The 21,931-nt window shown below is 30.4% G+C and overlaps 1 protein-coding gene across 1 annotated transcript in view; it reads right to left on the reverse strand.

The window, feature by feature from the left end:
- Window positions 1–1,878: 1,878 nt before the first annotated feature.
- The window catches only part of LOC107450068 (choline transporter-like protein 1), a gene marked incomplete in the record, with an annotated part of 34,278 nt that continues 14,225 nt past the window's right edge, over window positions 1,879–21,931 (reverse strand). The window contains 10 exon segments of the mRNA XM_071180258.1: window positions 1,879–4,734; window positions 4,805–4,897; window positions 5,866–5,958; window positions 6,996–7,162; window positions 8,421–8,539; window positions 9,780–9,920; window positions 10,777–10,883; window positions 12,042–12,167; window positions 13,817–13,888; window positions 18,558–18,605. Of these exon segments, the coding sequence (XP_071036359.1) occupies window positions 4,666–4,734; window positions 4,805–4,897; window positions 5,866–5,958; window positions 6,996–7,162; window positions 8,421–8,539; window positions 9,780–9,920; window positions 10,777–10,883; window positions 12,042–12,167; window positions 13,817–13,888; window positions 18,558–18,605 (1,035 nt within the window).

Below are 21,931 nucleotides of genomic sequence, written 5' to 3' on the forward strand. Positions count from 1 at the left end.
GTGTGTTCATTTCATGTAGAATTTTTTGTAGAAGAAAAAACATTGAAAAAAAAATTGTCTAGCCACTCATTTCAGAACTTTAGAAAATCGGCTATAACAGAAACAGGAAAATTTTTTCTTCTTAAAAAGGTGCATTCATTAAAAACTTGAGAGTCATATTGATTTGTACTAGATTTACAACTTACCTTCGGACCATAAAAATTTTCGAAGAAAATGGAATGTTCTTGAAATATCACTAAGCATATTACATTTTAGTGTTTGAATTTTGATGCCTTTACTGTCAATAGTTTACAAAAATGTGATGGTATGTCGTTTAAATACTTTAAACCTTTTTGGAATAAGAAACCCAAGTGAATCTATAGGCAACAGAGAGATCCGATTTAAAGATCAGTCGAATAACTGTCAGAGGAGTTATCTAGAAGGTATTCATTTAACCAACAAGCCAAATTTTGATTGAGGTTTTTCTATTTGCCTTTATTGGCTGCTTACCCGTTTTTTATATTATACGTGGGCTATCAATAGAATATACTGCCAAAAAACCAAAAAGGCTATGTCTATTGATTTTGGTTCACATTTGGAAGCAAGTGTATCTACGATTTTCATTCCTTTGCATGCATATATATATATATATATATATATGGTTCAAAATGAAGATAAAACAAAGGAAAATTACAGACATGAGAAAAAAAAGGGAGAAAAAGGAAAATAATAATAAAAAAAATAACAAACAACTGGAAAAAAACTACTTTAGTTGGCTATCCATTACATTACTTTAGTTGGGTATTCATTGTTTTTTATCAAATTTTGAAAGAATTTATCGATTTTTTTTTGGATAAATAAATATTACAATTTGTAATAAAAAAGTATTGTAAAAGTGTTTGTAATATTTATTTATCCAAAAAACAAATCGATAAACTCTTTCAAAATTTTATAAAAAACAATGAATACCCAACTAAATTAATAAAATTCTATATAAAATCATTGAGTTAATCGTATATTATTGTGGATATGCGCCATGTCATAAGGGTCGAATCGCCATGGATTAGTTCGAGGAACATTCCAGTGACTTTCAAGTCATGTGTCGGCCCGCAAATTCACCTGACCTTAATCCAATAGAGCATTTGTAGTCCTACTTGGAAAACCAAATTCGTGCTGCCACGCTACCCTCTCGCAATGTGAGGGAATTGCAGGACCAGTTGGTGAGCTCTTGGTACCAAACACCTCAGACGACCTATCAGCACCTTGTGGAATCAATGCCACGGCGGGTGCTAGCAGTTTTGAGGGCTAAAGGTGATCCTACATGTTATTAGCAGGGTGGTCATAATGTAATAGCTCTTCGGTGTATATATATATATTATATTATGAATCTTGAGTGCAAGTTTAATGATCAGTTCATTGCAAATGTATTTTTTAAATTTGAAACACCTATCCTTATAGTACACAAAGAAATATCTAGAATAATAAATCCTCGTGATATTTGATTAATATTAAGTGTCACTTTCTTGAAGGTTGTTATTCACCTTTAACCCATTTTCTTCTAGAGTCTTTTTAAAAGTATACTTTTTTCGTTTCATCATTGGGATTCGTTTTGAGGAGAGAAAAGTTCTTTCTACCATATTATGGTTAAAATATAATTATTGAAATTTGGATCTTAAATCAAAGAAAGGTGTGTTTGTGCAAAAAAAAAGTAGTAACAGAAAAAAATATGTGCTACTACTTTTTTATGTAATTATTTTTCATATATCAACAACATTTTACGGCTGAGCATTAATTGGTAATTGAAACTATATAAAATATTATATAGTTTTGAATAAAATGGTATTCATATAAAGTTATAAAGTGATATTCTGTTAACATGTAATAAATAAAAACATACCATTAGTGATGTCACACAATTTATTACAAATATAAAAAATTTTCACACTGTAAAAGTTAGAAATCACAACATTTAAAATTTTAATTAAAAATATTTCATTAGAGCGACCACATCCAGAAAAAATTTAAAAAGCTGCAGAGACGGTTTTCAAAAACAAACTGATCGTACAATTCCTAACTACAAAAACACATTTGTAAACTAAAATTGTACATTTGTACCTAGATGTTGAAGCTGATCACTTTAAATCCTAAAAGTAAGGTGAAAGTAAAACGTTTAAAATTTTCTATGACATAATGAAACATTTTTCACAACTTTTAAAACAACTTTTCCCTAATGTGGTCACCCTGTTTAAGATTGGAAAGTTTTATTTTACAAAAATTGTGAATTATAAGTAGAAATAAATTGGGAGTTCTGAAATGTGATTTCAATGTCATGAAAGAGTTAAAAAATTGATCTCATAGGTTAAAGGGTAAAATATCTTACCCGTAATTTTTTGTGGTCAAATTCAAACTGAAGTGATAATTGTAAGAAACAATGACTAGTCTATATTCCTGAGATTTTAACATACATCTGCTTATCTAAAGAAATATAAAACTGCTGTGAAAATTTTACTCAACTTCTTAGAAAAGTAATATTGCATAATACACAAACGTGATAGTTTTAAAACTTTTAAGCAAAAAATGTTAGAATTTAAAAGAATATAATTTTTGTTGCTTTGAAATGAGCTTTAAGATTGAAGTTAGATTTAAAACAAATAAATGTTCACAGCATGAGGTAAACCCTCTCTTTTTAAAAACTAGAATTCTTTTTGTTATTGTTTCACTCTTTGTACTTCAGTCATTTTAACGCAATGATTCTAGCAAACAATAAAATAATAACTTCTTAAAATCATGATATACTTGAAATTCCTCAATATTATTAGGTATGTAAACATTGGGGGAATTTTATGGTTATGGTATAAGTTATTGTATAGTGTAAGTTATGGTATGGTATGATTATGATATGTCCTCATAAGCATTAGATGAGTGGGAAACAAAATATACTTCATTAGCAGCATTATCACTATAATAAATATTTCCAATTTTAAAATGTATGTTTGGATCTAAAATCGAGCATTCGAGATAATTTTTGAGCTAAAATGGTAGCTGTCAGAACAGTTAACAGAAATTTAAACGTAATTTGACTATATTGCATTTTAAGCACGAAGTTAACTTCTAACCTGCATGATCGAGATATAATTTAGTCTTAAAGGAATACGATAGATGCAATAGTTTTAAAGAATTAAAATGACGAGGAGTTCATAATGCATCCTCCACCAGCAAAAAGATTTTCCAAGTTTTAGAATAGCGGTAGAAAAGGTAATGTTTCAATAAATTAAAATTTAGAGAATTTTGTTCACTTCTACATTTAAATCATTTTAACTGATATATGTAAGGTCAAGTGGACAAATGATCCTGGGAAAAGTCATTGAAAAAATTCTACTTATTTTAAACATTTCTACTTCAGTCCATGACCACTGAAAATAATATTTTGTGGAAACCTTGAATGTTGGTGGGTATGTGTATACAAATTACATTTTTATAGCAGTACCATATAATGATGTAACTTTATGCTTGGCAGATTCAACAAGCGGAAAATATCTGCCGTATCTAGATAAAGAATTAATGCAACCTATTAGCCCTTGCAGCAAATCATTCTCCATAGTTTAGATACCATGCACGATACATTTTTTTTAAAATTTGATGGACAAAAAATACCCACGAAGAATAACGTTACCCTAGTTGACGGTGAGTTTATGTTACCCTAGTAAATGTGTTTGTTAGTGACATATTGGAGATTATGCCATCCTTTAAAAGCAGAATGACAAATATCATAACCAAAAAATCATGAATCGATCCATAATCGACAGAAGAAACGTCGTTTGGGTAGTATAGAAATATTTCAGAGATAGAGTACAAATTTTGAAGAGATGAACCTAAATATGAAGTTTCAGCCTTCCGTGTTTATCAAAAAATAAGTTCATTGTCTATTTACATCGAAATGCTTTTTACCTTTATGTAGACGCTCCACCCTGTTCTTCTTTTGCGAAGATTTAAAATTTTGATTGAACAAGTTAAACGCATTACTTAAGATATAAGTATTTTCTACCAAATATAAGATTAGTAGCGGATTTTAATTGAAACGCTGGAGGCAATATTACACCCTATCCAAATCACAGAAATAAAAGCAAAAATTTGTACACAACATGGATATAAAATAGTAATCTTAAATCAATATAGAAAATATTAAAAATATGAAATAATAAAACGGAAATAATTATTTGCACAATTTTATGCTGTAAATAATCTTCTTCATAATTTACTAGTTTATGTCTTTTCTTTTAGCTTTATTGTTTTCTAAACCCAAAAATTTAATTGCTTTTACTGTTTCAGAAATATTTTTAATGAACTAAGTATTTTTAATATCGGATAAAATTCTTTAGTCACACAGGTCATTTTTGGGTAGCATTTTAAACAGAATTAAGTTGTGTTGGTTAATTCCAATTTAACCTTTTTTTTCGAGAAAAGTAACTTTTTATGACAATCATTTTTTTCTTAATTACAATGACACTCAATGTATTTAACTGGGAAATCTTTGTGAGTGAAAATATATCATAGCTGTTAATAAGTAGGGGTGGGCTTCTTCGAATGAAAGTTAAAAATAGGATGCTTTTACTACCCATTTTTTTTTTTATCTGTTCCGGATAAGTAACATATGATGAACAGTAAAAGCTTTGATATATTTCTAGTTCAATCCACAACTTTTCTTTTCGAGACTGGCCTCAATCTTGCACTTTTTCGACTTCCTTCAATGAGGGCCTAGGAATAAAAATTGCAAATCAATTTCTCTGGTTGCATGCTTCTCAAATGAATGGGGAAAAAATCTTACCATTAAACTTCTACTCATAAAATAGGGTCGAGTGACTCCGTCATTCATGTTGCAATCTTCGCAAAAGCAAAGTAACAACGTGTCAATGGTCATCTAAAGAAAATTATAAAAATCGCATAAAAAACCAAAAAGATATTTTTCATTATTCAATATTTAAGAGTATGCACATTTTAAATATTAAAGAGGAAGCTCATACGACAGTTTTCTTAAAAAATATTTAAATTTAAGGTTGTTTATCGAATACGTTGTTTACCCTGATAGTAGGTAACCTTATGAGTGACAAATGTTGTATTTGCGGTTTCTTCTAATGGACACAATAAGGTTGACTTATTTCAACCAAGCAGAAAGTTTACAATGCCTAGAATAGTATTATTTTTTCAAGATTAAATAAAGGCATGCATAAACCTTTATAGAAAAATATAATTTCTTAGCTTTTATTGCAAATCTCGTTTTTGAACTTTTTTTTTCCTTTCTATTTTAAGGTTCACGAACGCAAATTTTTTTTAATAATGATACATAGTCTTCTTAGATTTAATCTTGTTATAAAAGGTTATGCAAGCTTCATGCGAACCTCATAAACTATCATAGTTAAATTTAGCATTGTTTCAAACTTGCATGGTTTATTTGCTACTCGTTCATAAGCCTTATGGGTCTTTGTGATAAAGGTTGATGCAGCACTAAAATCAACTTTACAATGCCGTCTGGGTTCAGCATTTTCAAATGTGTATAGATTCATTGTAACAAAAATCATCTTTAAACATATTTTTTTTCTATTTTTATTTCACCTTTTTTGGAGCATTTGTAAGTCTGAAGATATAAAATGGGTATCTAAGTGTAGTTTGACTGACTCAAAAACTTTCCCACAACCGTTAAAATCTATCGATATTCAAGCCTTATTGTTCACTCATTATAATTTTCATAGCCGACATATACTTTATAATAGAGTAACCTAGACTTCATCTTTAAATTCATAGAATTAATCTTTAAATTCATAGTATTTCGAAATCTATAACCATAGTCATTTTATACTTTGAAATAATATGTTAATATCAATCACTTACTTCGTAAACGGAAAGAAAGCAGTGGCAAGAAAGGAAAGCAAACACACCAGTAATTGCTACAGGACCCCAAATATAATGAAGGCCTTCCATGTCCTTTGGAAGTAAAAATGAAAAGGTTAAATGAGAAAATGCAAAACAAAGGCATATTAAAAATGCGTTTAAAAACATTTTCACTTCTTCAGGTTTGTACTGAACTTAATTATTAAATATGCCACTATTAAAGACTAACTATGGAAAAACTAAGCAAAGAAAAAATATATATTCAATATACTAATTCAATTGTACTATGCAATTGCAAATGATATCATCTCATGGCATGTAATCGTGGCATTGACCGGCTTAGAAGCCAATTAGGTTCAACATGCGTGACCTCGCCTGCATATATCCAATTAAATCTGATTCAAATCACATGGTTAGGCATAATAACTTCACCTTTCCACAAGTTGCAAACGCCTAATTAGGTATAATTATTTTAAATTGCACACTAGGAATCGAACACAAAGACAAAGAAACGTTGCTTTCAATTTAATCAGTATGAACCAGTAAGTAAAAAGTGGAATTAATTTATACAACTAGAAATTTGTTTCAATCTAAAATAAACTAATAAGTATTTTGCATTTTTATCATATATTTATTTAGAATCATATATTTATTTAGAATCATATATTTATTTAGAATCCTTGATAAAAATGAAATAATTGAAATATATTTTTTAAAGGTCAAAAAACAACATTTAAATGAGAAAAAAGTTTCCTATCAAAATTTCAGGAATTATTCTCCACTTCATTGTAAGGATATAATTAAAATAACCAATACCAACTTATTTAGCAACTCATTTTCAAGGTCAGAATAGTTAAAGACAAAAGAAACCATAACGAAAAGTAGCAAAAAATTTTATGGAGCAAACATAATTTATGTTAATCTTTTTCTTGAAAATTATATTTTTAAATCTGAATTTTGCATGCATGTCTCGTTTTTTTCTTCTTTTTTTTGTAGATTATAACGAATGTATATGAACGTTTGTACGCGTAAATTAAGATTAATTTCATTTCGAAAAAAGGTATAAAAATGCTAAGGTTCGAGTACGGGTAGTAAACAATTTATAAGTAAAAACGGGTGTTAAAACTAACCTTCAAAACTTCAAGTGCTATAAAGACAACTGCTATTGTAACTCCCATCTTGCCAACAAAAAAGACGAAGTCGCCGATACAGTCTACAACCATAACTTTTCCAATATTCGATGTTAAACTTCCAAATGAACGACGAGCACTTGCACAGAAAGACTGACCATAAATTACTGAGAAAAAAATCCAAAAGAACATTAAGTGTTACAAATAGTTTTTAATTTAAATGTAAATGTAAGAACAGAAAGCATATAATGTATTCCCCTTTATAAACATTTTCAGACCCTTTTTCAAAAATAAAGGGAAAACAAATATGACCATTAGAGATTTTAGATTAAATTAAGCTTTAAACCGAAGTAAAAAATCAGCTAAATTTGACTAAAGAGCGAGGAAGGTGGGTTAAAAACATAAAAAACTAATTTAGAAAGTCAGAAATACAATTGTAGCAGGAAACGACAAAAATGTTTAGGATATGCGTGTTAACAGGGCAGCACTTCATCAGGGGAACACAGAGGAGCCTTTCTATAGTGTCAGTGGTGAAAACAAACACTGACAGTGCCCCGAGGTCCCATAATAGAGAAACAAATAATGTAAAGCAATTAGAAAAATTGAAATTGAAATGCATAGAAAAATTAATAACAAACAGACACAATTTAAAAGTACACAGAGTAAGATTTAATAATAATACGCCCACATATAAAAAATAAAGATAAAGTTACAGTTAGAATAACCAAATCAAAACAAAATATACGTTGCCAAATCATTAAGAAAGTTTTCTTAATGATTTGGAAATTAATTTTATTTAATTTTCTTAATATTTGGAATATGTGAGCTTCTTGCAATCTATTTTGGATTAAAGCTATAACAGAGGAAATTAGTAATTTAAAAAGATTTTATTAACCTTAATAAAAACTGCAGCTTTATTAATTAACAAATTTGAAATTCCAAACTGCATTAAGTGATAAAAAGATATCCCAATAAACGATTTAGTCGAACAGGGTGTTTTTATAATTAAAAACTTTTGCCTTCAGATTCAAAAGCTGAGAAAGCTTTTTAATTAAAAGAGAGAGGTGTTTCCGCTGTTGTGAAGGTAGTAGGTTCAAACCGCATCTTTAACCTAGATGCTGTCCTCGTGCGGTCTTTTTCTAATCTTTTCTAATATTATTCAATTTATTCTTTGTATTGATTACACATATGTGCATAGATATAGCAATACATAGACACAGATCAGAGGGAATCGAGAGAATGCCGTGCTTTATAAGCGAGTTCATACACAGTGTTATAAACATTTAAGAATTGTTCTTTAGATTGTTTGTACTCCAGTGAACGGAGAGTCGTGGATTTCTCACTCAAATGTGTATCGTTGTTTCAACTGTTAATCTCTTCAAATATTTGTTATAAATTCAAAATTTACTTAAAAATTATATTTACCAATCATGATGTAAGCATTCTTGCTGAGAAACTTCAAATAGTTTTCAAAACAGGCCAAACAGCAATGGAATATTTTCCAGCACATCTCACACCTTTGATTTTGATTCCCTTGATCCAAACTGAAAGGAGAAAACACTTAATAGTAATCTCTGAAACTCAATTCAGTTAAGATTATTAATAACAGCTCTATAAATTCGATCGGATCCAAATAATGCTATCTTCAACTGAAAAGTTTAATTTGCTAAGAAAAAATTAACTTATATTTTATAGTACAGATCCCAAATGAATTTTTTCATTTCAATATAGGAAGTATATCAATGCGTTATGGGTCCAGGTAGATTCTTGTAGCTGCACTTGTGACACCCATAACACCTTCTCTATTTGTTAGTTAGTCAACCCTATCAACAAATATAGGGATTGATTAACCAGCAAATGCAGTTTTCTTCCGAATTTATTTATTTATTGTTTATTTTTTTTTGCAAGGTGATAGTTTGTAAGCTCTATTATCCTTAATTTTGAACCACAAACCCCTAACTTTCTCTTAGAGCATTTCAGGGTAAAAATTTGACGACTACCTTGACATACACGTTATTAACATATGTCAGGATATTTATTGCTTAAACATATTTATTTCGGGTGTTATATTTCACGACAATGTTGGAAAAGTATAAATAATTTTATGGACGCCCACAAAAGTCAACAATTATTCATGGTTCTTAATAAGAGTCAACCACAAAATAAGTATCAGAATTAACTCATTTTTGAGTAAAACTAAAAGCTTTTCGTGGGGAGGAAAACGGAGAATACCATCCCCGAGCCATCCACTCAGTGATGTAAACACTGGGCTCTCGTGATGAGAGAATTTTTTTTCACAAATGGTATTTTTCAATTAACTTTATGAATTAAATGAGCAGGGGACTTTGCATATTTAAGCTAGTCATAATTTCGCCTCTGAATTTGAATGTTACAAAAGTTAAAAAAAAGTTAAGGTACCTAAAAAAGAGTTTATTAATAAATAATATTTTGTTTAGTTTACACCTTCTAAATATAGGATAAAAATATAAGAGCTTATTGGAGACTTATCAATAAACCTTATGATTGCTACGAAGTCCTTCTCGATATTAAATTAAATTTTTCTTCAAAAAAAAATCAATTTTATTTATTTTGTTTTCTATGGCTATTTCTAAGCCTATATGTAAATTCAATAAGGGTGTTGAACTTTACTGACAACCATTTAGTTAAGTATTTATGTCATTCCAATTTTCTTCACTGTAGATTAAGTATTTTTTGTTTAATAATGAGACGAATAAAACATTTTTAATAATTGATGTAAAAATACATTGTAAAAAGTTATATTACTATTTTTGAAGCAGCCTGAATAATGCTCTAATTAATTTCATGGTAGCAATGATTAGAGAACCGAATGCCGCTGATCCAAGGTGATAACAAATAAGATTTGAAAAACTTCTCCATATTGGACTACCCAATCTATCCTTGTCCCTGTAAATAAAGTAACATAATAATTACTTTAAGCATAAAATACTTTTTAAATGATTTATGTGATGGCAACCGAGATAACCAGCGAATAGTTAATTTCGCCAAAAAATTATCAGTCGAATTAGCATAATTTAAAATTTATGGTATATTTATAATTTACGGTTTATTTACAACATAAAAAAAGCAGAAACCGAAATAAACAACTAAGTAGAGATCGAAATGAATGTGTAATAGTAATATATTACTTAATATTCTTATTTACAGTACGTAAAATGAGAAATTCGAAGTTGAAAGTGCGCTATATAAGACTAATCCTTAATTAAGGCAAATCTTGTGAAATAGTTGTTATTTCCAAATACCCTTCAAACATCGTGCTGTCAAACATGCTCTTGCTTTTAATTTTATGCTCTTTGATTAAATTGGTTAGCTAAGTGCTTTTTTTTTGTCTTGATGAAACAATAAATCATGATTAATCTTCAATAAGCATCAACCAAAAATTTTTGCACCTTATATTTTATTAAAGAACCTGCCTGATCACCAACATGACTTTGATCATTTGAAAAAGTGGTTATTCTAAGGCTTTTCCACCTTCCTATCGAATTATTAATTTAAACAGAATATGATTCTGTGGGTCATTAAAATATCATCGGAGGGCCATTCGTTGAAGATCCTTACTTTAAGTCATCAATCATCAGATTTAATCAGTATTCCCATTTTTTCAGTTTAATTCAATATCTAATTCAGTATTTAGTCCGTTTGTTTGAATGATTAAAATATATGCTGTCAGAATATCAAATTTGTCAGTTTTTTCTGAAATCAGCCGAAATGAAAACAATTGATTAGGTAATATTAAAGTTACCTTGTGAAGTACCAGGTAGAAACAGCACCAGCAACAACCAAATTTTGACAAGCTAATATGAATTGCGTTACCCAGACAAATCCAAATAATGAAAGCCATCTCATAACCTTCAAAAAAGAAAGTTTTATTTAGCTTGCAATTTAATTCGCTATAATAAGAATTGCGAAGAACTATAAATATTTACAAACTTTGAACTTGGATGTAAATTTTGTGATTTTTATATCATTATTTGAATGAGAAAAAAGGATGCCATTAGCGATTTCCCGTCACACGGACAATCAGATATTATAATTTTATTCAGGCTTTTATGAATAAAAATATTTTTACGTAATTAAATTAACATGGTTTTTCGAAGTTCTTTTGCTGAGAAAAATTGAGAGACCTTAAACTTGAAAAAAAGGCGGAATGTTTAGGCCATCTTGTTACGAAGAATTATTTGGGCTTTATGACGGACTAATAACTTAAATATTTTGAAAGTTATTAAAATTTTAAAAATCGCCAGTTTGGTGACATTTTTCCACCTGAGAAAAAATGATCAAATGCCTTATTCTCATTTTTTTGCAAATTTTTATAAGTCCAGATAATACAGCATTAGACTTAGTTCTCAAATTGGGCTATTAAAATAAATATGAAAAAATTATACAACAAACACTTTTCATTTCCATAAAACTGTGGCTTTTCTCCTTATTGACATTTTGCACCATTTTCAGTCTAAACATAGAGGATGCTGTCTAAAGATACTTGACCTAGTAGGCCTGCTGCAAACTCACAAATAGCATATTTTTCACAAAATTATCATTTTATGTCATGGCGGTGCCTTCTAAAAACAGCTTGAATACTTCAATATTTCAGACATCGATTCAAATTTAAAAAATGTTTTTATTTTATTTTATTTTGATAAATATGAAACAGTTTCAAGCATCACACGAGAAGACAAAATGAGGCAATTACTCTCATAGTTTCATAAGAAAGATAAAGTTTAATTTAAAAACATTTAAATAAACCAAATACCTGTTAATATGTCACTAAACTAATTATATGACTTCTAAAATTTCTAATATATTCGTGTTACTAAACAAATATTCAAATATAAATGGTAAATATCATATCATTTAACAAACTTCTGAAATTAATGTTTTTAACCAAAAGGTTAAATAGTTATTGGATTTAAATTCGTTTTATATTTTATTTTCGAAGCGTCATTAATCTGTTGGATTGAAATTTTTTCAAGACTTAAAATTCTGAAAATCTTCCAAAGTGCTCACCTGAAAAAATGATTCAATAGGGAAGGTCACTCTTCCTTCCCTGTCCACCAGAGGCTTGCCGGATGTTTGGAGGCAAACAAACCCAAAGAGAAGGAAACAGCTCGCTGCCACAAGTGATATGAATGTCTGAATAATAAACATTTTCACACTGCTTTAAAACTGATGAAAAGTTGAATATTTTCTTATTTGTTTTAATTGAGAAATATTAATTTAAGTAGTCTGGCAGTGCGTAAAGACGCGGTTCCCAGTAAAAGATCGACGTCAAGCAGCTGCCGTCAGTATAAGGGTGGGCGACCACTTGGATCAGCCTGCATAGGGACCGGGGGTGCGCTGTATCGGTCCTCGTTAAACTGTTCGCGCGCGCAAGTCGTCACTTCGTGCGCAAGTCGTCTGGCTACCAAAGTGGGGGAGCCATCCCCTCTGCAGAGGATCGAAATTGCAAAAAGATTTCTTTGGATCCTCAGGGATGTTTCCCAGACACTCGCCAATTGCTCTTTGTGCCGTTCTAGTGCAACGTTAATGAAGCACTTACCATTCATTTAAGTGAGAATTATTAATGAGTGAGAAATTTAATTTAATTTAATTACAATATTTATTAATTTAATCTTGATTTTAACTAAATATTAATTTAGTAAAAATTGAGTGAAAAAGTTTTTTCAGATGAGAATTCATATTTTATTTACAGAAAAATTCCTTTGTTATGGTATCTGAAGTGGGATTATATTCACATTTACATAAAGTGTGAGGGTAACATTTATGTGAAGATTCGTGCAAAGTCTGAAAAGTGTGTGTCTACTCATTTATATGAAAGAGGTATGTTTTCTTCTGATAGTTTTTTTAAAAAAAAGAAATAGAATAGAAATGCATTGTTTAATCTTTTTCACTACCTGGAGAAATAATATTCTAGTCAGTTGTTTTCAGAAAATTTTCTTTTTCTTTCAATTCACTGAATGATGAGAAGTAAAATATCAAGTTCTTGTTTGCTACCTTCGAAATTTTTTTTTTTCATTTTCATTAAGTAATTAAAAAAACAATTTTTGTAGAAATCACTCATAACGAATTTTGCGAAAAAACTGTAATCTTTTACTTAGGAATTAATTTCATACCAGTGGCTTGAAAAAAACGTATTATATTCACATTTTTATGAAGTGTTTATTGCCTTCAGTTAGCTACCATTTTTACTTCGAAAAAAAAATACCTTTTAATAAATCCCCTCTATAACGAAAAATTCTCAATAACGAAAAAACAGAAGTTTTGAAAACGTTTATATTAAGGAATGCAATTTTCTAAAATTGCGTGGGAAAATGAAATATAAAAAAAAAATTAAATAAAATCTGACAAAATTAAATTTTCTAAATTTATTAAATGATTTATTTTGTGGTAAAAAGAAGAAAAATTCAAAATAAATAAATAAAATAAAGTAAGATAAATATAACAATACATTTAATAAGGTGTATAAATTTTTATCGAAACTTTAAAACTAATTCAATGAAGAGGGAAAAAATACCATCTCTTCAATGAAATATTATGCCTAAGAAGATTTTATGACCAAACAATTGTAAGGCTAAGTTCGCAGCTCAGTGACCTTTTATTTCTTTCACCCCTTTTTTATTGCAAGGTAAAAGAACTTATTTTTATTGAAACCTGAATGAAAAGTGGGAAAGGTCTCGTTACAATACAATCATTAATATTGCTTCCATGAAAGAAACATGATTTAGAATTCAACAGTTATTTCTCTTCCAACGAAAAAGTTTAATAATAAATAAGACTTTAACCTCCACTGGTTGCAATAATATCAAAGGCATTGCAGCAACTGCTTTTCCAGCTTCTTCAAACAATGCAGCTACCTTAAAGAGTAAAAAAATAACCGTTATTAAATAAAATATATTATCAAGCTAATGGTCATCACTGCAAAAGATTTACAAAAAGAAAGAAAAACATCTTTCACCCCACAATGTGGGGTAGTAATACGGAAGTGAAGATGCTGTAAAGGCATATATTTTTGGAGTGGGGGAGTGATAGGCATTTCGCAGAGCCCGTCATTCAGCTGCTATTCATATGCCAGATCAGCACCTATATTCAAATACAAAGAAGGATGTACACTTAGGTAAATTGCTAAAAATTTCTCGAAAAGTAGGGTTAAATAACATTTTATTTCATTGTTATTTTACCATATTCAACCAAAAACAGTCAAATAACCATTAGAAAGATGGTATTCAAACTGTAAATAGTGAAAAAAATAGTTTATTTACTGATTTCACGCTATAAGGTTAAACAACTAAAATTTCATACGCTTCCGCTAGGCCCATGGCCAACGACCGAGATGGTGCAGCCAACTAGGCCAATGGCTAATCAAGCACGTTCCTAGAAAGCTGAAAGATGCGATAAGGAGTTCATATTTTAATTTTCCATCATCGGATGCCTCACCTAATGCAACAGTGGATGCTTCAATCTAAATAGTATTAAGTAGGTGGTAAACACCTTATAAAACCCCTTAGTTCCTTGCATCTGGGTAGCAGAGACTCTTCATCCAGTTGTGGGGGGGGGGGGCNGGGGGGGGGGGGCTCGAACCGTTGACACCAAGAGGAGTTTCCAGTGTCCTTCATTCCTCAATTGATAACTATTTAAATGAAAAACTCTCATTCACGATAGATGGCACCACCAGATAAACTAATTAAGCCACGGTCCACAATTCACTTGACAAAACGCAAACATAACTTTACGAAAAAGCAAACGCAACCTAACTCCAATAACTAGTTACACTTCATTTTTATAGTTTTCCAACCATGCTAGTTGTAAATGACTACAAAACCATAAAATTTTGTATTCTTTGTTGCTTAACCATTTCAGTTGTAAGCCGTTTCACACCTGTAAAGGTAGAGAAATATTCCTAACCGTATACTTTACAGTTAACTGGACAATCTGGAGCCGGGCTTTTTTACAGTAATTTTAGAATGAAAATTCTAACAGACACTTCTGCAGAAGATATTATGAGCGGTTTCCAAGCAGGTGGCTGAGTGATCGAATTAACTTAGCGTCTGCATCATTTACTCCGTTTCTGATTTATTACAGATGTTTCTCACATTTGTTGTCAAGTTTTAAGTAATAAAGATAATTTGTCATTCTTTTTCAATGGTTTTCTTCCTTTTCTCCCAGTAAGGGCACTTTCCAACACTCCCCCTCATTTTTCGCTGAAAATTGTTTTTACTAACACCCTTTACAGCTGTGATCATTTGCAAAACCCTGAAAATTCTTACAATATAGTTATTAAATAGTTTAACAATATAGTCACACTACTTAAAGCGTTAGTGCCCTAACGTCCCTATTAAGATAAGGTTTTGAAAATGCATTATTGGTTCGCTCAGAGGAATAATTTTCAAACACAAATTTTACGTAGTTTGTTTTTAAAATTTTTGTTCATCTGGTGAAAGAAAATATAAAAATGCAACAGCAATCCTTATTTAATATTTTTTATTATGTATGACCATCGCTAACCCACTCATTACAATAAATGATTCTTGCAAGTGAACAACGAAGAAAAGATGTTACAGGGTGACTACAAAATACTGTAACACTAAATATAAAATATCAATTAATTTTAATCGTTTGGTGAAACAATTTCTCTCTCACTATTCTTGAAATTGGTGCTTTCTATAAGTGCAGACGATTCTTGCTTAAAGCAAAACACTTAGAATAAATTTAAAGATGGAATCGAAAGGGTTGATAATTAAACAGCTGTTAAATCACGGATTTTCTGCAGGTAGAATCTTTAAACAATTAAAATCTCTTGGGTTTAAAAGAAGATTATATATTGAACTGTAAATCGATTATTAGATACTAATAGGTGTAAAGATCGACACAAGTCCAGTCGTCCTACCTCAGTTCGTACAAAAAAATGTATCGAAAGAATTTGTGAAAAGATACGAAGAAACCCACAGCGCTCTGCTAATAAAATGGCTGCAGAAGAGAACGTGACTAGAAGTACTTCATATCATATCTGGCTAGACAGCCCAGGGTGGGCCAGTGCCTTCCTTGAATTCGAATCCACTTCTCTCTACTTTTGACACTTGTTCGCCAGTTTTTCTACTTTAGAGTAAGGAAATCAGTCTCAACTAAATCCTGCCATCTCAGCCTGGGTCTACCTCTTTTCCTGTTCGTTAGGGGTTTGTGTAACAGGATTTTTTTTAAATTTGAGTCATCATTCCTTCTGAAAATGTGAGCTGCCCAGTTCATTCTATGTATTTTAATGAATTTCACAATATCTGGCTCTCTGTAGATTTTATACAGTTCAGTATTATATCGTCTTCTCCAGGAATTATTTATTTTTATTCCACCAAGGATGGCCCTCAAAACTTTTCTCTCAAAAATGGCAATTCTAGAAGTACTATTTCAAGTTATATTAAATAAAGAACTGGGTTTTCACCCTTATCGCAAAAGAAAAGTTTGTGGTTTGACAACTGCTCAAAAAATAAAAAAAAGTTGCAAAGAAGAAAGAAATCGCTGAACCGGCACACTGACACAAGTGTTGACAGAATAGTCTTTTTCTGATAAGAAAATATTTTGCACAAATCTAAGTTATAATGCTAAAAATGATGTCAGCAACCATCGATGATATATACCTGAAAGTGACCTAGGAACTGCTTTCCGAACACGAATTCTGTAATGGTTTGGTTTGCAGTGTCTGTCAAATAACGGGGATTTTCTTCTGAAACTCATAGATAAAGAGGTAAAAATCAATGCTGAATATTACAAAAAGGAATTATTTGTGACACATATATTACATGCTGGCAGATTGATATCCCAAAAAGGGTTGGATATTTCAGCAAGCTTCTGCACCGTAACACCGAGTCACAACACAAGCTTCGCTCCATATCAATTGTCAGAAATTTTTTAAGCAAAAAGGTTGGCCCCCTTCTTCACCAGATCTAAATCTTTCAAACTATTGTGTTTGCGGTATTCTAGAGTCTGAAGTTAATACTAAGCATCACAGAAATTTAGACTTCATCAAAGCTTCTTTATTGCGTGATTGGAACAAATTATCTCTTAAAAAATTTTTTTTTCCATCATCGGACAATGGCGNATTACAATAAATGATTCTTGCAAGTGAACAACGAAGAAAAGATGTTACAGAATAACTACAAAATACTGTAACACTAAATATAAAATATCAATTAATTTTAATCGTTTGGTGAAACAATTTCTCTCTCACTATTCTTGAAATTGGTGCTTTCTATAAGTGCAGACGATTCTTGCTTAAAGCAAAACACTTAGAATAAATTTAAAGATGGAATCGAAAGGGTTGATAATTAAACAGCTGTTAGATCACGGATTTTCTGCAGGTAGAATCTCTAAACAATTAAAATCTCTTAGGTTTAAAAGAAGATTATATATTGAACTGTAAATCGATTATTAGATACTAATAGCTGTAAAGATCCGACACAAGTCCAGTCGTCCCACCTCAGTTCGTACAAAAAAATGTATCAAAAGAATTTGTGAAAAGTTACGAAGAAACCCACAGTGCTCTGCTAATAAAATGGCTGCAGAAGAGAACGTGACTAGAAGTATTATGCAAGTTATATTAAATAAAGAACTAGGTTTTCACCCTTATCGCAAAAGAAAAGTTTGTGGCTTGACAACTGCTCAAAAAATAAAAAAAAAGTTGCAAAGAAGCAAGAAATCGCTGAACCGGCACACTGACACAAGTGTTGACAGAATAGTCTTTATCTGATGAGAAAATATTTTGCGCATAACTATAATGCTGAAAATGATGTTGTATATTCAGCAACCATCGATGAAATAACTGAAAGTGTAAGAACTGCTCAACGCTTTCCGAACACGAATTCTGTAATGGTTTGGTTTGCAGTGTCTGTCAAATAACGGAAATTTGCTTCTGAAATTCATAGATAAAGAGGTAAAAATCAATGCTGAATATTACAAAAAAGAATTATTTGTGACACATATATTACATGCTGACAGATTGTATACCATAAAGGGTTGGATATTTCAGCAAGCTTCTGCACCGTAACACCGAGTCACAACGCAAGCTTGGCTCCATATCAATTGTCTGAAATGTTTTAAGCAAAAAGGTTGGCCCCCTTCTTCAACAGATCTAAATCCTTCAGACTATTGTGTTTGTGGTATTCTAGAGTCTGAAGTTAATACTAAGCATCACAGAAGTCTTCATCAAAGCTTCTTTATTGCGTGATTGGAACAAATTATCTCTTAAAAGGATTTTTTCCGTCATCGGACAATGGCGTAAGATATTATCTTTAAAAATGGTGGTCGATTCGAATAAAGGTAAGCTTCCATTTATAGTGTTCATCATATTTGTGTGTATTTATCATTTAATATCTATACAGCAAAAAAATGATTCGATATTTGCAACAGTGTTTTGTAACTATCCAATAAATATGCATGCATCATATTAATCAGAAAGAAAAGATATACCATTTCATCAAACTCATTTCGTTTAAATCCACAATTTTTAGAACATTACAAGTCAGCTGACGCACTTACCAGTTTAATTTTATTTCTCATAAATATGATGACTAGAATATAGATAACCTAGGAAACAAAAATAAAGTTATTTCATTATATGTATTTTATTACAATATTAAATGTTTTTGAAAAAATTACAAAGGGACAAAAATGACCCGGTCGAAGTTTAAGACCAAATATTTTTATCGCAACTTATCATTTTGGAAGATGTTTGGGGACCCATATTTTTCAGAAACAAGAAATACATCCTCCATCAAAATTATACTCCAACACATTTATGGCACTCAAGAATGATGGCATTTTTCTGGCCTTCTAAAAGCACAAATGCAGTCACACTATTCACCAGACTTGAATCACATAGATTTTTCTGTTTGTCTCATTTTGAAGACAATAGTTAGTATTAAATCTCATAAGACATTGAATAAATTCATGGGTCAAAATTAGGACTGGGCTATAAATCGATGTATCGAGACATATCGATTTAACGCATATATCGGCAAGACGATACAGCGACTTTCATTCAAGGCCATGCATCAGAAATCTGATTTAAGCCGTCGAGTAAAGACAACGAGTGCAAAACGATATAGCGATGTAAGACACGCAAGGATATAAGAAAACGATATAGCGATATAAGACTCTTCTCTTACGTTCCGATGTCGACTCGCGCTGTGGAAGACGATGTTCGTTTCGTTATGTTGAAACGGCCTTGATTGGTGAGCTGTAGAATTAGAATCAGAGTTCTAATTCTACACCGATCGCACCTCTTAGCTTATTTTTTCTTTGTCGCGACTTTTCTTGTAGATTATTTTCAGTGGGACTAACTTCGTGATCGCCGATATTATCTTGCTCTGAAGGCAATCTATTATTGAAAAGAATATATAAAGAAGAGTTTCTTCATTAATTAGATAAGTTTTTTTTAAAAAAAAACTTCTTTTTATTTTTAAATGGGAAAATTATCGGCAATCTAATTTAGGCGCCCATAAAGAATTGAATTTGTTAGGTTATTTTTTTATCTTTTATTTAGGTTATCTTTTTGGATGAAACTACTAATAATTTAATGAGTTTTTATTACTGATTTTAAATTTATAAATCTTGTTGTTTTTAATTTTAGAAATAAAGTTAAGGCAAAATTTATTTTTGTCATTTGGATTTGGACATAAGTCAATCAACTTTGTTTATACAAAAAAAGTTGAAAGGTTTGCGTATTTTATTCATTTTTTTAAATCATTTAACACTTCGTTTTATTAGAGAGTATAATAATTTTTTTTTAAAATATTCTTTTCATATTATTTGTTAATTAGCTAAATATATTATCGAGCATCACAATTTTTTTATTTTCAAGAAATTACTTTGTTTTTCGTTCATAATTCGGTCATTATTTAATTTAATTTAATTATTTATCTGAAATGATAAGGTCCCGCAGTGGACTGATCGTTAAGACACGGTTCCCCGCAGATCACCGAAGTCAAGCATCACTGGCTGCGGTCAGTGTGCGGGTGGGTGACCACTTGGATCAGTCTGCGTAGGGACCGAGGGTGTGCGGTATTGGTCCTCGTTAAACTGTTCTACCGTAAAGTGCTCGACTTCGCGTGCAGGTCGTCGAGCTACCGAAGCGGGGGTGCCATCCCATCTGCAGAGGATCAAAATTGTGATGGCATGTCTTCGGATCATCCTCAGGGATGTTTCCCAGACCGTCGCCAATAGCCCATTGTGCAGCTCTAGTGTGACGTAAATGAACTATAATAGAACTATAATAACTGAAATGATAATAATAAAAAATAGTGTTTTAAAAGCGTTTTTTTTTTCTAAAATTTATTTAGCACTTTGTTTTAAACATACAAATAATTTTTAACGTTTCATTTAGAAATTGAACATTACGATCGAACTTAATAATTATGTAATTATTTATGCATAATAGTACAAGAAAATATTAATTTGTAAAAAACGCTTTAAAAAAAGTTTTTAACACTTTGTTTTACGCGTATTATGAATTTCTAAACAAACATTTCAATAAATATTTTAAGTAAGATTTGTACATTGTAGTCAATTTATTTAATATCTTTCTTAAGCAAAACATATATATCTTCAAATTTATAAATTGATTTAAATCAATCTGAGTATGAAGTTTTGATAGAAATCTGACTTTCTGTGCCTTACAAGTAAATGAAATTCAAAAATACTATATCGCGATACATCGCTATATCGTGATGCAAAACTGACGATGCATCACGATATATAATTTCTTATATCGCCCAGTCCTAGTCAAAATATAATAAGGTGCGGAAAAAAACGGAAAATGGCGTGATACGTTTACAGTTCAGCGCTATGATCCCTTTTAGAAATTTGTAAACATCTTACAAATATAAATATTTTCATGCTTATTTGAAAATGTGATTAAAGTATTTTAATAAACAATAAAATTTTAGTGCATTATTTGAGGCTAAATTATTTTAAGCACCTTGCATAATTTTAAAGCTTCTAAGTTCATTTAAGAGAATTTATAGGCTTTTAGTGTGCTTCTGAATTCTTAATAATGTATTAAGAACGTTAAAAAATATTCTATTAGAATAACTTCTTTAGTTGGATACAATTTTTAAAAAAATCTTAATTAACATTGATAAGTAAAAATATTAATAGGTTTTCAATGAGTTTTTCTTTTCTTTCAATAATTAAATTAGTTATTAACTCAGCTTGTTAGTCTGTCAATTCAGCAGCAATGAATTGCCTCTTCGTACTCATAAGCTTTCGATCAGAATTAGGTTTGACTTTCAAATGCGCAAAATATAAATGGACTAACTTGAATAACTTTCGATCTACTGATTAGATATTCATGTCCTCAATCTTAATGGTTCAATAGGGTGACTTCAAATATGCTAATTAATTAGTGCAAACGACACATGAAAACGTATTTTCTCTGAATAACTTTTTTTCGACAGATTTCAGACTTCAAAAATATAGGGGATCAGGAGAGTGGTCTGAAGTTTGAATGCCTTAATTTCATCACATCTCGAGAGCTATTTAAGCGAATTGAAAAATTATACACAATTATAAAATTTGTTTATCCAAAGATAATTCCGTGTGAAAATCCAAGTTTTAGTAAATATTTATTATTTTGTATTATTTTATTTAATAATAGTAAAAAATATTTGAATTGTAAGGTATACAAATTTTTACATCATTTTAATGAAAGCAATTTTTAATGACAAAATAAAAAAATTTAAGCGAAATCGGTCAAATATTTCCTGAGAAATTGACTTTTAAAATTACAATTGATTTCAGTATCTGAAATATCGTCTGCACTAATTAATAAGCGTATTTAAGGTCACCTCTTCGAACCTATGAAATTTAATTCTGGAATGTGAAAATCCCATCATTAGATCAAAAGTTATTTA

This window comes from Parasteatoda tepidariorum, chromosome 4, assembly GCF_043381705.1.
Source record: "Parasteatoda tepidariorum isolate YZ-2023 chromosome 4, CAS_Ptep_4.0, whole genome shotgun sequence".
NCBI classification, from domain to species: Eukaryota; Metazoa; Arthropoda; class Arachnida; order Araneae; family Theridiidae; genus Parasteatoda; species Parasteatoda tepidariorum.